At 38.8% G+C, this 17,842-nt stretch overlaps 1 protein-coding gene across 1 annotated transcript in view; it reads right to left on the bottom strand.

Moving 5' to 3' along the window:
* Positions 1–6,030: 6,030 nt before the first annotated feature.
* The window catches only part of ZNF682 (zinc finger protein 682), a 30,272-nt gene continuing 18,460 nt past the window's right edge, over positions 6,031–17,842 (bottom strand). Inside the window, exon 4 of the mRNA XM_007995942.3 lies at positions 6,031–8,600. Within this exon, the coding sequence (XP_007994133.3) occupies positions 7,330–8,600 (1,271 nt within the window). The 3' untranslated portion in view covers positions 6,031–7,329. The remainder of the gene's footprint in view (positions 8,601–17,842) is intronic.

Here is a 17,842-nt window from a genome sequence, read left to right as displayed (position 1 = left end):
AATCCTAAGTACACAGTCTGCAGTTCAGGAGAGTCATCACCGGAGTTCAACCATGCTGACACTTTGATCCCACATTTCCAACCCCTACAAGTGTGAGAAATTAAGTTCTGTTCCTTATAAGCTTCCTAGTCCATGGTTCTTTTGTATGGCAGCCTGAACTGCAACAAAAAATCATACCCTATCATTTCATACTCCATTGGACAGAAGCGGAATTTTTGTCCCCAAAGTGTTAAAACAAAACAAAACGAAACCTACAACTAAAATAAGTTGGGTTATCTGAATGACAAATAAGAAACAACTTGTTGAAACACTGAAATTTCCTTTGCTTAAGAGATTTTTAAAAATGGGCTGAAATTGATTGGAACCAATATGGTCAACTGAAGCCTGTGAAGAATAAGCTTGGTGATGTCAGGGCCCAAATTGTCATTGCATGTTTCTTTTTCTTTTCTTTTTTTTATTTTTGAGATGGAGTCTCACTCTGTTTCCCAGGCTGGGGTGCAATGGCATGATCTTGGCTCACTGCAACCTCTGTCTCCTGGGCTCCAGTGATTCTCCTTCCTCAGCTTCCTGAGTAGTTGAAATTACAAGTACACAACACCACACCCGGTTATTGTATTTTTAGTAGAGATGAGGTTTCACCATGTTGGACAGGCTTGTCTCGAACCCCTGGCTTCAAGTGACCTACCCACCTAGGCCTCCCAATTGTTGGGATTGAGCCACTGCACCCAGCCTACACCATGATTTTTATAAGTTTTGTCTCATATACACTTGAAAAATTCCCTAGGAGGTAGATGCTAGCATAATCCCCACTGTGCATGGTAGGAGGCTGGGGAAGCCCCAAAATAGACAACGGCTTTTACTGGGTCACAGAAATGGTAAGATAAACAAGGTTCTGACCCAGCTGTCTCTTCTATTCTAAAGCCCAGGCTGCATTTAGGTCTTCCCAGGAAATTAAGGGGAAGGTGTGATTTCACAATTACATACAAATAGAGGCCTGACATGGGACAGGAGGCTGAGTAATCAGTGGGGTCTTTGGGTAGGTCTTATAGAAAGAAGGGGCCAGTGGATGGAACCTTGAAGAGACTAACATACTTCCTTGGTGATGGAACCCAACAGAACTTAGAAAACCAGGACCCCACCTCCTAGAGACAACTCTGTATCCAGCTCCTCTGGTGAGAGATGCGCAAGAGAGTAACATGCTCTTCCATGGTATCCTTACATTTCTGAGTTTTAGCCTTAAAAAGGCTCAAACTAAAAGCCTTCTCTGAAAATGCAGATGTCCACTCAGCCCTCATTTCGAGGCACACCCACAGATAACAGGGCAACCCAGAACACATCCAGGCCAGTCCTCTCTTGTCATTTCATCTAGACAGCCCCGCATCGTCCCCCATTGCCATGTCTTGCAGGGGGATGAAGAGGTGAGGGCATTCTTCCTGGACAGAACCAGGTTGTCAAAAGTTGAAACTCTTGTGGGTCTGTCATGTTCACACCTAGGTCATGGCTGGCAAAATGGGGACCAAGTTTGTCCACTCACATGTGAATCCCAAGACTTTAAGCTGTCCTCTGGTTTCCTTCCTGGCTGAAGATCTATGCAGATGTTCCTATGTGCCTGATCTGAAGAGCAAAATTTCAATAGAGGTGTCATCTATGGTAAAAACAAGGCGGGCAATTCATCTCTTTCAGCTTGGCTGCTGGGCACTCTTTACAGAGTCACATTCAGATTAATGAGGAGCTGTTTGATGAGTCTAACTCCTCCATCTCTTTGGAAAAAGACCGGGTGCCCTACACCACCAACCTTAGTCAGCACTGTGCTGTGGGGAGAGCAGGCATCTAGGGGTCTCTAGAGATAGGAACCTGAGAAGACCAGGATAGGCCCAGGTCCCAGATTGAAATATGGAAACTCTCTGACCTCTGTCCTAGGGCCTTCCCAGGAGTGACCCACAGTCCTGTTTCAATACAGTCTGGCCTTCATTCGTCCCAGTGGCAACTTGGTTAGGTGGGAAGTCTCTGTTCACATACTTGTAGAAATATTAGAGAAAAGGCTTTCATCTTATTTTCACTTTACATTAGGCTATGAGCATTTTTGCATGTTGCTACAGTTTGTATTGTTTTAACTCCCCCCTCCAGGCATCTCCTGTGGCATGCAGCTTCAGTCCTACAGATCTCCAAAACTTAAAAGCCAACACTATTACTAGGGAAGTTTTTACACAAAAGTGGGGGAATGTGTTGTACAAAAAAAGGAGGTGAGACTACCTTATGCATGTTCCCGCAATGTGTCATCTCAAGAACTCATCCCCATATTCCATCAGGGAAGGAGGTGTGCACACACGTCTTCATAATATGCCACAAGGGAGGCTCTTCCCCACGGTGGTTTAGTCTTTCAATGCTGATGCAGCATGGTATACCATCCTCTTTCCATGTCAGTCATACTGCAGGGAATATTGTGTGTGTGTACTAATAGGCTGTAATAGTTTGCTAGGACTGCCATAACACAGCATCACAGAATGAAGGGCCTTAAAAACAGCAATTTAGTTTATTGCAGTTCTGGAAATTAGAAATCTAACAGATGTTGGTGGAATGACTTCTCCAAGGCGCTCTCCTTGGCTTGTAGATGGTTGTCTTCTAACTCTGTGTTAACAGAATCTTCTCTTGTGCTTCTGTCTTTACTACCTCTTCTTGTAAGAACCCGCTATATTTAATTAGGTCCCATGCCAGTGAACTCACAATCTTAATTACTTCTTTAATGACCCTATGTCCAAAAACAGTCACAATCTGAAGCAATGCTTTTTGCTGTTGTAAAGGAAGTTTGTTTGTGGCAAATGAATAAATGGGAGAATTTTACATCATGGGGTCAGTACAAAAAAGGGAGTTGTGCAGGGGATTTAGGGCCACTTTCCTTATGTTGGGAACTCTAATGTCACCATCTGAAGGGCCACTCATGAACAGAAGAGTTGTTATTATTATAGTTAGTATTTCTTTTTTATTTTTTGAGGTGGAGTCTCTGTTGCCCAGGCTGCAGTGCAGTGGTGTGATCCTGGCTCACTGCAACTTCTGACTCCCAGGTTCAAGTGATTCCCCTGCCTCAGCCTCCCGAGTAGCTGGGACTACAGGCATATGCCAACACCCTGGGTAATTTTTTTTTGTATTTTAGTAGAGACGGGGTTTTACCATGTTGACCAGGATGGTCTTGATCTCCTGACCTCATGATCTGCCTGCCTCGGTCTCCCAAGGCAATTCTTTTAGCTGGTCTTTGTCCTTCACACAGACATAACAGAGGTCCCTGGGTGCTGACACACAGGCCTCAGGCCCACTTAGACATTTTGGAAGGCTGTGGTTAGGCTCCATTCACTAATTACATGCATATTAAGCACTTAACTTGTGCAGTCCCTTTTGTGGCTGCTTGGCATAATTCAATGAAGAAAGCAGATAATCACAGGGCCTCAATTCTATCTGCAGAGTTAAACACAGTAAATATGATCAGGATGCCCACTCAATATTAAATGGTGATGTCCTCATGGCCTGCTCTCCTGGTTCTTAGGCTTTTAAAAAAATCCAGAGTAGTCATTCTATTATTGTTCAACACTTAACACACACTCATAAACAGAAGATTCTGCATGGAAATGTAAGTTGTGCTATAAGTATTTCATAAAAAGTTAAATTAAACATTCATCAACTACTATTGACACTTCTTAAGAATTTATTTCTAAGATATATTTTCTCTTAAGAGATTTCCAATTCTGATATGTTTCTTTATATGGTGCTTACAATATATGGCACAATGCTATTAATGATTTACCTGTTCTACCTAATTGTATATTGTACACACTCTGTGATAGAATAGAGTAACATTTTTCTTTTACAAAGGTGAACAATGCTAACTGACTGATTAAATCCTCTGGCCTGTAGAGAGTGAATCCAACTTACTTCAGTTAATTAATCCAAAGACTGCATTTAGGCCCGGTGTGGCGGCTCACCTGAGGTCAAGAGTTGGAGACCAGCCTTTCCAACATGGTGAAACTCCGTCTCTACTAAAACTACAAAAAAAATTAGTCAGGTGTGGTGTTGGGCACCTGTAATCCCAGCTACTTGGGAAGCTGAGGCAGTATAATCGTTTGAACCTGGGAGATGGAGGTTGCAGTGAGCCGAGGTTGTGCCATTGCACTTCAGCCTGGGCAACAAAAACAAACCTCTGTCTGAAAAAATATCAAAAATTCAAAACCAAAGACTGCATTTACAACTTGTAAATGACTACAAATTTTAAGTTAAAAAACATTTTTTTTTTTTAAACCACAATAAGCACTCCAAACTTCTCATGAGAGCTTACAAAGTAGTGTGTAAAATAACATGGGGTGGGGAGAACAGTGAGAAAGCTGCAACCGTGACTCAGGTAAAAAGGTGAAGGGAGGGTGGGCGCAGTGGCTCACGCCTGTAATCCCAGCACTTTGGGAGGCCAATGTGGGTGGATCACGAGGTCAGGAGATCGAGACCACACTGGCTAACACAGTGAAACCCCGTGTCTACTAAAAATACAAAAAAATTAGCCAGGCGTGGTAGTGGTGGGCACCTGTAGTCCCAGCTACTTGGGAGGCTGAGGCAGAAGAATGGCGTGAACCTGGGAGGCAGAGCTTGCAGTGAGCTGAGATCGCGCCACTGCAGTCCAGCCTGGGTGACAGAGTGAGACTCCATCTCACAAGACAAAACAAAACAAACAAAAAACAGTGAAGGGCTCTGATGCATACATAACTGGGGATGGACTTAAATGAAACCTGAAGATATTAGGAAATGAAAGCAGCACAATTCCTCTAAATTTAGAGTCAGTTGTGTAGCCTGGGTACAGACGCCCTCTCCAGACACGAAGAATCAAGGCCATATTTTCATCTGAATAATTTTAATCTCCTGGAGCCACCAACTTACTCCAACTGGAACACTAATTATGGAGTGTGTATAACACATGGTAGTGCTTTCACACAGGTAGTGATTTTCTGTGTTTGTTCACTTCATTTATGTCTAAACAACACCATGTCTGATGTAGAGACACAGGAGTTGGTAAAAAAAAGAAATAAACACTACCATGACTGAGGACATCTCCCTAGTGTTCACCTAAAGAAATTAACCCAATAAGATCAATAAACTCAATGATGTTAATTATAAAAATTAAAAGAACAACAAAGGAAAAATTGACATAGAGTTCTCCAACTGAAAAAAAATGTACTAAATAAAATGTTACAATACACTTACTATGGAATTACATGTTTAAATTGTTTTGCAAGCACCATTAAAGTTTGTAAAAATTTTTCCAATAATTCTGGAGCAGATTATATAAAGAATACTTTATAAATTTTGATGCATTAGGTCTACTATCAATATCAGGTAAGTAAAACCTGGACTTACATAAGGAGATTCTGAACTAGGAACCATAAGGTTTTGGAAAAACGAATTCAATACAAATGGGAAAAACATTTGCTTTGAAATTCTTTGAGGTTTTTAGTTTGGTAGCAACTTATCAACACTTTAAAAATTATCAATTTGTTCTAACACGTTTTCTTTCTTCTCAAAATAGGTACACATCCACATTCAAATACAATTACTTGCTTCATAATTCTCTTACATTTTATCTTTAGAGTAACACATTTATATATTAAACTTTCCTGTAAGTGAAAACTTGAGTCTATGTGTGTTGGGAAGGCCATAGAGGTTGCATGTTCAAAGAAAAATGTAAGATAACATCTTCTACATACTCATTTAAGATTCAGAAATATATGGCTTTTGATTATATGCCTGTGTAATTTTCATAATAACCATCTTAATGACTCTATAGTTCGAAGAAAAATAATAAAAATGTAACCTATGGAAACAGTATTCTCCAACGTATTTGAAGTTTAAAGTCACTAAGGATAAGAATCACTAGAGACGCCATGCCACCATATTACTGAACAGTATGTTGTTACTGTCTGTTACCTAAAAACTTGAGTAAGGTAAAATAGGCTAATGTTGGTGGCAGGATAACACCTAATTCAATGCACAACTGTCTTAACACATTAAAACAATTTTGTTTTATTAAAACAAATGAAGTTCACACAGTCTAAGAAAAGCATTACAAAATCCACTATATGAATGTACAATCAGTAAAACAATTTACTAAAATTTGAATAACGCACAAGACTATTACTCTGAACATCTATCTCATGCAGCACTTACAACAGTTTTATAAGTCAACCACAAAAGCTTCTCTGTGTAGACTTTCTTCACACACCTCACATTTCAGTGTCCTCAATGTTCTGTTGAAAAGCATATAAATGATATCCTAATATAGAACCTCTCAAAGCTCCGAGCAGCAGAAATTGACCACATGCTTTTACACAGACACTATGAATAAAGACACAGCATCAAGTAATTTGAGAGTTGAATTACATCAAAATTTGCCTTTGTAAAAATCTAAAACTCTTTCAATGCAAAAAACAGTGTACTTTGAATACAATTGTAAGTTCTAAAATATTAGTCTCTTATTCCTGTTTAGCCTAACTAAATTATGTTAACTTTGAATTATTCTTTGTAATCAATACCCTGATTTAGAGTAACATTGAAAGTGTTAGCATCTTAGTGGTTTCTACTGTGAATCTTCTGATGTTCATTCAGACTTGATTTTTGATTAATTTTTTATATTTATTGCATCTGTTAAATGCTTTCATATAAACTCTCTAGCATTTTCTAAGGTGTACTTTTAAAACATTTTTTTCATATTCATTACAGTTGTAGGGTTTCTTTCCAATATAAATTCTCTAAAATTGAATAAAATTTGAGCAAGTGTTAGAGGGTTACCCTTCAGCATAAATTCTCCCATGTACAACAAAATCTGTAACATAAGTAAAAGTATTGCACCAATCTTTATATTTGTAATGTTTTTCTTCAGGATAAAAACTCTTGTGTTACTCTAAGGCTTATATTTTTGAAGCCTTTCCACGTACAAATGTATTACTATCATTACACCTTGTGCACTCGAAGGCTTTTATTTGGTGACTTCTTTCCACAGATAAATGTAATGTGTATCATTACACTTTTATTGCTTTTATCTAGCATAAAACCTCTCATGAGTAAGCTCATAGCAGTTATTAAACATTCTGCCACATTCTTTAAAATCAGAATTTTTCTCAGTATGAATTTTCTTATGTGCAATAAAGCGTGAGCAATGGTTGAAGACTTTCCCACATTCTTCACATTTGTAGTGTTTCTCTCCAGTATGAATTATCTTGTGACTTCAATGGCTTGAGCAAGATTTAAGGACTTTGCCATATTCCTTACATTTGTAGGATTTCTCGATAGCAAAAATTCTTAAGTAGTAAGGTTTGAGCAGTGAGTAAAAGCTTCCCCACATTTTTTATACTTGCAGGATTTCTCTCTTCTTTGAACTCTCTTATGTTCATTAAGATGTGAGCATCGTTTAAAAGCTTTGCCACATTCTTCACATTTATAGCGTTTGATGGCAGTATGAATTTTCTTATGTCTGGTAAGGTGTGAGCACCGATTAAAGGCTTTGCCACATTCTTCACAGTTGTAGGGTTTCTCTCCAGTATGAATTCTCTTATGTTCAGTAAGGATTGAGGACCAGTTAAAAGCTTTGCCACATTCTTCACATTTGTAGGGTTTCTCTCCAGTGTGAATTCTCTTGTGTTTAGTAAGGTATGAGAACCTCTTAAAGACTTTGTCGCATTTTTCACATTTGTAGGGTTTCTCTCCGCTGTGAATTACCTTATGTTCAGTAAGAATTGATGATGAGTTAAAAGCTTTGCCACATTCTTCACATTTATAGGGTTTCTCTCCCGTGTGGGTTCTCTCATGTATAGTAAGTAGGGAGCAGTGGTTGAAGGCTTTCCCACATTCTTTACATTTGTAGGGTTTCTTTCCAGTGTGAATCGTCTTATGTTTGGTGAGATGTGAGTGCCGGTTAAATGCTCTGCCACATTCTTCACATGTATAGGGTTTTTCTCCAGTATGAATTTTCTTATGTCTAACAAAGGGCGAACACCAGTGAAAGGCTTTTCCACATTCTTCACATTTGTAGGGTTTCTCACCAGTATGGATTCTCTTATGTTTAGTAAGGGTCGAGCACCAGTTAAAAGCTTTGCCACATTCTTCACATTTGTATGGTTTCTCTCCAGTGTGAATCCTCTTATGTTTAGTAAGGTATGAGAACCATTTAAAGGTTTTACCACATTCCTCACATATGTAGAGTTTCTCTTCAGTATGAATTATCTTATGATAAGAAAGGCCTGAGTGAGATTTAAAGACTTTGCCACATTGTACACATTTGAAAAGTTTCTCTGTAGTATGTCTTATGCTTTGTCTGTTTAGATTTGATGATTTACTAAAGACTTTCACACATTTATTATATGGGAAAATTTTGCTAGGTAGAGTTGACAAACACTGGTTAAGTCCATTATAAATTTCTTTTTGATCCTTACACTCACCCACATTTTCCCCATCTTTCCTTAAGTGTAAATCCTCAAGTCCACAGCTTCCATATCTTCTCAGTATCACCTTTTGGAATGAATCCTTCATGCCCTGTTCTGGCAAAAAGTCTTCAGTGTAATGAGAAGACACAGCTGAAATATAAAATTAACAAAATATCCCACTTGTTATTTTCAGAGTCAGATACATATACTTTACAAAGCTAACATAGAAAATTAAGAAAAGGACAGGATGACTTGCTAGATGCAGCTGGGAAACACTCACTCCAAGGAGAGAAAACAAAATGTTGAGTAAAACATCACTTTAAACAGATCTTTTGAGAGAAAGCTTAATTCGGAAGAAATGCAGACACTGTGGCTGAAGAGGAAGATGGAAAGCTTGCTCAAAGTCACTGGGCACCAGGACTGGCTCCTAGATCCAGACCAGACTTAAGGAAGGGATATGTGAAGAAACCCCATGGCAACACAGTCTAGCCATGGACCTCTGAGATTCTCACTTTGGTTCCTTCTCCTTGAAACGCATTCCCAGCTAAATCTAGCCTGAGCTGCTGATTATAGGATCTCATATGATCCCTATACGTCTGTGAACTGGCAGGGGGAGCCACCTGGAGAATAGGCAGAGGCACAGCTTAAACTCTTGTGGAAATCTGAACTTTTCACTGTGCTGTGCAGCTGTAGCTGACCATAGGTGCTCATCCTCCGAGGCTCTGCATCTTGCACTGAGGGGATCCATCTCCTGCTGTCTGCTAGGCTGAGAGGGAGCAGGATTGTAGCTGTCATGGGACTGAGGTGAACCTGATCCCTGCACCATGAATCTGGCTGCTCCTGCAGAAGGGTGCCCACAGCACAGCATCCACTTACATCACAGATGGTCCTTGACCCCAAAGGGTCAGAGGACAAATCCATGGGCCCAGTGCCAGCTGCCCAGGTCTTCCGCACACTGACTAATAATATGCAGCTGATATATGTGGTCTGAGCTTAAGTGGGGTAGAAGCCCACAGTGTCAGCACACAGAGAAGAGTGTGACATGGGAACATGAGCCAGCATGGGAGCTGGCTTCCCCTTCATTCACATGAATAAACTGGGAAGGGTGTGGCCAGATGACCAGCCATGGTTTACATCCCAGGAAGCCTAGCAGCCTAGAACATCTGGAAGAGCTCAGCCATTTCAATGCAGATGGCTTGGAACAAGCCTCGCCAATTCAGCCTGCTCCCAGGGAAGACACTGGAGACAGACCTGCTGAGTTGAGGGACCACAAACTGGGTGGGCCCCACAGCCATCCGCTGGACTGAAAATCCTGGGCTGCAGGTGCAATACTGGTTACAAACCCATGGTGCAATTGCCCTGCCTGGTAATTTTCCATCCTCGAGCCGCTGCATCACCAAACGACTCACAGAAACATTCCAAAACCCACCCTTACTTTTGCAAGCAAAGGAGAACAGCAGGACCCCTGATATAAATACGGGTCTCCTGGTGACCTAAAAGTGTGAACTGTCCCTAAGGGAGGGGGGAGCACAGACCACCAAAGCTCTCCTTGAACCAAAGGAAATGGGTGCAGTGCCAGCAGTTGAAGGGAATATCACCAAGGCCCCAAAATAAATTTGGAGAGAAAATAATTTCTCACACATGATCTTCCCTCCCCAGAACACTCTTAAGCACCATGTACGTGGACTGAAGCCTGAATTCCACCACAAACAAGAATCCATTGCTTCAACACAAAGCACTCTATGAAATCCACTGCAGGAACTTATCTACAACCCAGGGACCTAGACAGAGCCTCTGCCTCTGAAAACAACCTTAAATGACACCAACTGATTACACACAACATACACCACAGCCAAAACCTCAAGGAAAAAAAAGAATTAAAAAACATTTTCAAGCCCCACCCAAATCACAGAAAATTCAAAAGCAAAAGAAGCACCAGCTCCCTCAGATGAGACAGCAAAAGAACGCTGGCAATACAGAACGCCAGAGTGTTTCATAACCTCAAAAGGATCTTGTTAGTTCCTTTGAAAGAACCAAAAACAACTTTAAAAATTGTAAATTTTACTACAGGACTTTCAAAATACAATGGAAAGCCTTAAAAACAGAATAGACGAAGCAGACGAAAGTATTTCAGAGCTCAGAGACTGCTCCTTTATATCAACCCAGTCAGAAGACAGTAAAGAAAAAAGAATTCACTACAAACAAACACAGCTTCTGAGAGATATGGAATTATGTAAAGGGGTCAAACTTATGACTCATTAGTATTCCTGAGAGAGAAGGAAAAAAAACTAACCAACTTGGAAAACATACTTAAGGATATAATCTACGAAATATTTTTCCATCTTGCTAGACAGGTTGACATAAAGACACAAGAAATTCAAGGAAATCCTTTGAGATACTATACAAGACAACCATCCCTAAGTATAAGTATAGTATCTGAATACTATACACATAATATTCAGACTTTCCAATGTCAACATGAAATAAAAAAATAAAAGGCAACTAGACAAAAGGGTCATATTACCTAAAAAATGAATTCTATCAAACAGTGGACTTCCTCACAGAAACCTTACAATCTGGAAGATATTGGGGGGGTCTGTTTTTAACATTTTTAAAGAAAGAGGCCGGGTGCAGTGGCTCATGCTTGTAATCCCAGCACTTTGGGAGGCCAAGGTGGGCGGATAACCTGAGCTCAGGAGTTTGAGACCACTCTGGGGAACATGGTGAAAGCCAGCCTCTATTAAACACAAAAAGTTAGCTGCCTGCCTCTATTAAATATAAAAAATTAGCCGGGTATGGTAGCGCTCACCTGTAGTCCCAGCTACTGGGGAGGCTGAGGCATGAGAATTGCTTGAGCCCCAGAGGTGGAGGTTGTAGTGAGCTGAGATTGCACCACTGCACTCCAGACTGGGCCACAGAGTGAGACTCCATTTCAACACCACCACCACCACCACCACCACCACCAACAACAACAACAACAAAAAGATTAAAAAAAAGAAAGAAATTCCAGTCAGGAATTTTATGTTCCAGCAAACTAAGTTTCATAAGCAAAGAATTCACAAGCAATCACTAAGTGAATTAACTACCACCCAACTGGCATCACAAGGTGCTTGAGTGTTCTAAACATGGAAATGGAAGAATGATATCTACTACCACAAAAACACACATAAGTACATAGCCCACAGACCCTACAAAGCAACTGCACTATCAAGACTACAGAGCGCATGAAGCAAACAAAAACTAAGATATCAATATTAACCTTGAACACAGCAGTCTAAATGCTCCACTTAAAAGACACGAAGTGGTGGCCAGGTATGGTGGCTCGTGCCTGTAATCCCAGCACTTTGGGAGGCTGAGACAGGTGAATCACCTGAGGTCAGGAGTTTGAGACCAGCCTGGCCAACATGGCGAAACTGCGTCTCTACTAAAAATACAAAAATTAGCCCGTAGTGGTGGCACGTGCCTGTAGTCCCAGCTACTCGGGAGGCTGAGGCAGGAGAATCACTTGAAACCGGGAGGCAGAGTTTTCACGAAGCTGAGATCATGCCTGCACTCCACCCTGGGTGACAGAGTGAGACTCTGTCTCAAAAAAAAATAAAAGAATTCTAAAAATTAAAAAGAAAATGACACAAAGTGGCAAATCAGATTAAAAAAAAATAAGACTTAACCTTCTGCTGGCTTTAAAAAACTCATCTCATGTATAATGACACCCATAAACTCAAAGTAAAGGGAAAAAGTAACATCTATCACACAAATGGGAAAAAAACCAACAAACAAAAAAAAAATGCAGCGGTCACTATTCTTATATTAATAAAACAGATTTTAAACCAATAATAGTAAAAAAGACAAACACATTACATACTAATAAAGGATTCAATAAATAAATAGATAAATCAATAATATTTAACTATCCTAAATATGTATGCACCCAACATTGGCACACCCAGGTTTATAAAGCAATTGTTACTGGACCTAAAAAAAAGACTTAGCCAGCCATAGCGGAAGACAACACCTTATAGATAGCATTACAGATCATCAAGGCAGAAAACTAACAAAGAAATTCTGGACTTAAACTCAGCACTTGACCAACTGGACCTCATAGACATCTACAGAATAATTCATCTAATGAACACATACATACATTCTCATCTGTGCACAGAACATACTTTAAGACTGACCACATGCTCAGTCATGAAACAAATTTCAAAAATCCAGAAAAACTGAAATCATCTTCTTGAAACAGAGTGAAATAAACTCAAAACTCAATAGCAAGAGGAATCCTCAAAACTACACAAATACAGAAAACAAAACAACTTGTTCCGGAATGACTTTTGGGGAAACAATGAAATTAAGGCAGAAATCAGAAACTTATTTGAAACAAATAAAAATGGTGACGAGGCTGGGTGCGGTGGCTCACACCTGTAATCCCAGCACTTTGGGAGGCCGAGGTGGGCAGATCACGAGATCAGGGGTTCAAGACCAGCCTGGCCAACATAGTGAAACTCCATCTCTACTAAAAGTACAAGAAATTAGCTGGGCATGGTAGCAGGTGCCTGTAATCCCAGCTACCTGGGAGAGTGAGGCAGGAGAATCACTTGAACCCAGGAGGCAGAGGTTGCAGTGAGTGGGAAGTAGCGCCACTGCACTCCAGCCTGAGTGACAGAGTGAGACTCCGTCTCAAAAAAAAAAAAAGTGACAAAATGTAACAAAACCTTAGAATGTGGCAAAAGCAGTGTTGGGAGGGTTTCTAGCGCTAAACTTTTATATCAAGAAGATAGAAAGATCTCAAGTTAACAACCTGATACCTTGCATAAAGAAATCAGAAAAACAACAAAGTAAATCCAAAGCTAGAAGAAGAAAAGAAATAATTCAAATCAGAGCAGAACAAAAAAATATTGAAACCAAGGAAACCATTCAAATAATCAATAAAATAAGTTTTTCTAAAAGATAAACAAGATCACCATATCACCAGCTAAGTTAACAAAGAAAAAAAAAAGATCCAAATAAGCACAATCAAAAATGACAAACTATCAATAGACTAACAGACAACCTACTGGGAGAAAGTATTTGTAGACTACGCATCTGACAAGGGACTAATGTTCACAATCTATAAGAAATTTAAATCTGGCCAGGCGTGGTGGCTCAAGCCTGTAATCCCAGCACTTTGGGAGGCCGAGACGGGCGGATCACAAGGTCAGGAGATTGAGACCATCCTGGCTAACACGGTGAAACTCCGTCCTACTAAAAAATACAAAAAACTAGCCGGGCGAGGTGGCGGGTGCCTGTAGTCCCAGCTACTCGGGAGGCTGAGGCAGGAGAATGGCGTGAACCCGAAAGGAGGAGCTTGCAGTAAGCTGAGATCCGGCCACCGCACTCCAGCCTGGGTGACAGAGCAAGACTCCGTCTCAAAAAAAAAAAAAACAAAAAACAAAAAAGAAATTTAAATCTACAAGAAAAACAAAAATAATCTCATTAAAAAGTGGTCAAAGGACATGGTCATTTCTCAAAAGACATAAAAGCAGCCAAGAAACGTGAAAAAATGAGACAAAAAGGGAGAAAAAGAAGGACAAAACAGCAACGAAAATCAAAACAATCAATAAAATGGCAATGGTAACCCTTCTGTATCAGAAAATTAAATATTCATGGAATAAACTTCCCAATCAAAAGACATAAACTGGTATAAAAACAAGATTCAACTACATTCTTTGTACAAGATACTCACTTTCAATCTGAAGAAGACAATAGACTAAAAGAAGGATGGTACAAGTCATTCTATTAGAATGTTAACCAAAGCAGAAGAAACTAGGTCAAAATTATATAAGGCAAAATACATTTTAGGTCAAACACTGTTATAAAATATACTTTGGTCAAAATTCTCACAAGAGACAAAGAAGGACATTAAATAATAGTAAAAAGATTAATTTACTAGAAAACTATAACATATATATAATCATCAGGTTCCCAAATATATAAACATTAACAAAATTGAAGAAATATACAGCAATATAATAATAGTAAGATATTTCAATATCCCACTTTCAGTAATAAGTTATAAAGCAAGGTAGAATATTAAATATAAGAACAGAGGACTTCAAAGCACTCTTAAAAATTACACCTAATGGACATATAGCAAACACTCCACACAACAGCAGAATACACAATCTTCTCCATAGCTCACAACACATTCTCTTGGATATATCACTTGTTAGGGCACAAAGCAATTCTTAGCAAACCTTTTTTTTTTAATTTTGAGACTGAGTTTCGCTCTTGTTGCCCAGGCTGGAGTGCAATGGCACGATCTTGGCTCACCATAACCTCCGTCTATTAGGTTCAAGCGATTCTCCTGCCTCAGCCTCGGGAGTAGCTGGGATTACAGGCATGTGCCACCACATCCGGCTAATTTTGTATTTTTGGTAGAGATGGGGTTTCTCCATGTTGGTCAGGCTGGTCTTGAACTCCCGACCTCAGGTGATCTGCCTGCATCGGCCTCCCAAAGTGCTGGGATTACAGGTGTGAGCCACCATGCCTGGCCTAGCAAACTTTTAAAAATGGAAATCTTATAGACTATTATTAAGACCAAATGGAATGAAACTAAAAATTAGTAATAGAAAAAAATCCACAAATATATGGAAATTAAACACAGTCTTAAGCATGCTCATGTTCAAGGACTGGAAGAATTAATACTGTACGACATCTTTACAGCACCCAAAGTAATGTTCAGATTCAATGTGATCCCCTTCAAATTCCCAATTTCATTTTTTGCAGGAATAAAAAACAATGCCCAAATCAAATAAAATCTCAAGAGACCATGAAGAGCTAAATAATCTTTAAAATGAGGAAAGGTGTTGGAAGCATCACACTTCCTGATTTCAAAACCCATGACAAAACTACAGTAATAAATGCAGTTTAGTACTAGCAAAAAGGCAGACAATTAGACCAATGAAAAAGAATGTGGCACAGATATTATCTTTCATGTATATGGTCAAATAGTTACTTGCACACCCATATTAATTGTAGCATTATTCACAAAAATCAATAGGTGAAAGAAAACCAAACTTCTCTCACCACATGAATGGAAAAATACAATTTATAATATACAAATAATGGAATAATACTTAGCTTTTAAAAAGGAGAAAGTTGGGTCAGGTGTGTAGGCTCACACCTGTAATCCCAGCATTTTGGGAGGCCCAGGTGGGCGGATCACGAAGTTAGGAGATGGATATCATCCTGGCCAACATGGTAAAACCTCGTCTCCACTAAAATACAAAAAAAAAAAAAATTAGCTGGGCATGGTGGCATGTGCCTGTAGTCCCAGCTACTCGGGAGGCTGAGACAGGGGAATCGCTTGAACTCGGGAGGCAGAGGTTGCAGTGAGCTGACATTGCACCACTGCACTCCAGCCTGGCAACAGAGCGAGACTCCATCCAAAAAAAAGAAAAAAAGGAGGAAATCTTCTAACATCGACAATAAAGATAAATCTGATGGCATGATGCTAAGTAAAATAAGCCAGCCATAAAAAGACAAATATTGTATAAATCCATTTATATGAGACATCTAAAGTAGTTACACTCAGCAACAAAATAGAGAGGTGTTTGTAAAGGGTCAATGAGGAAAATGAGTAGTTTCATGTATGTTGAGTTCGAGTTTCCCAAGATAAAAACATGTGGAGATACACTGCATGACAGTGTCAATATACCCAACATAACAGAACTGTATAACTTAAAAATATTTAAGATTCTAAATTTTATGTTATCTATTTTGGACAATTAAAAATAAACAATTACACCTAAAAGAAATACAGAGTTACAAAGCTTTTCAAAAATTACCTTCAAATCACAAGTGTTTCTCTCACAAAAAGAAAATATACATTTACCAATGAATAGATGTTGAAATTACAACAAATCTCATGACTCGTTACCTAAACAGAATAAAACCACCACTGATGACCAACAAAAATATAAGAGTCATAAACAAAATGGGGTGATACTTATTCAGTCAAACACAGAGATAATTAAATTGGCAATAAACATATGGCTGATTCATATTTGACTTTTGCCTCACACTGTCTTAAAATGTACAGAGCTGAATACTGTCATACAAAGTTATATGAATAAAAACTAAAAAATACTATGAATGTGAAATGGCCTATTATAAAAATTGTAACAAATAAATACAAAATTGCAAAGCAAAATTAAAAGAAACTATAACCCATAAAATTCTGAATAAACATAGTGGACTACTGATGAAGAATCCTTCTAGATAGCTACAATTTTCAACCATGACTGGCTATCCATAAAAAGTACACATTTTTGAATCAGGAGCATACAGTTAGAGCACTGTTTCACAGAAACCCCGTTATAATTATTGATAAAAAGCTTTGAGAAAATAATTTTTAAGAAATAAGCACTTACATAATACTAGAGAAACTTATTAATATGTTGCTCTTCTTTTTACACAAAATGGTAAGGCTGTAATCTAGCCTGTAGAAGCAGAGAAAAGACTTACATTTTTTACTGTAGGAACAATATAAATATTGTAAAATATGGTCTAAAATACTGATTATGAATTAGGAATAAATTATGCTATCATTCAGATAAAGTTTGAAGAATATAGATGAAAATGCAAAGAAAGCTTTTTACATGCCGGCAACTTAATTATACAAACTAGGCTGGGCATGGTGGCTCACGCCTGTAACCCTAGCACTTTGGGAAGTTGAGGCAGGTGGATCGCTTGAGCTCAGGAGTTCAAGACCAGCCTGGACAACATGGTGAAACTCTGTCTCTAGAAAGAATACAAAAATTAGCCGGGCGTGGTGACACGCACCTGTACTCTCAGTTACTTGGGGGGCTGAGGCAGTCTATAGAGTCAGTCTGTAAATACTTATTTTATTTCCAAATGTCATCAAAAGATCACAAGGCATAGAGAGAAGACAGGAAATAATATTTATTTAAAGGAAGAAAATGACTCTTCGGAAATCAGTTTTTAAGAAATTAAGATCTTTGTATTATCTGACAAGGAATTCAAAATAATCATTTTAAACATGTTCAATGAGCAAAAATAGAATGTAGACAACTAAACAGAATCAAGAAAACAGTGCATGAAGAAATGAATATATCAACAGAGATTTAAAAAACTATTAAAAGCATTTTTTTAAAAAAACAAAAATTGTGGAGCTGAATACAATAATTAAGTTAAAAAAATCATTACAGAGCCACAGCAAATAATGAGGAAACAGAAGGTATCAGCAAATTAAAGACATTTCACTTTACAAATACTGAGTCATAAAAGCAAAAAAATACTGCCAACAAAGAAAATTTTATCTGGAAAAATTTACCTCTAGAATAAGGAAAAAAAAAATAAAGACGTTACAAGATAAACAAAAGCTGTCAGTC

The sequence above is a fragment of the Chlorocebus sabaeus genome, chromosome 6 (assembly GCF_047675955.1).
Source record: "Chlorocebus sabaeus isolate Y175 chromosome 6, mChlSab1.0.hap1, whole genome shotgun sequence".
Taxonomy (NCBI): domain Eukaryota; kingdom Metazoa; phylum Chordata; class Mammalia; order Primates; family Cercopithecidae; genus Chlorocebus; species Chlorocebus sabaeus.
Note: the sequence above shows the minus strand (reverse complement) of the source record. Positions and strands in the feature narration are given on the sequence as shown.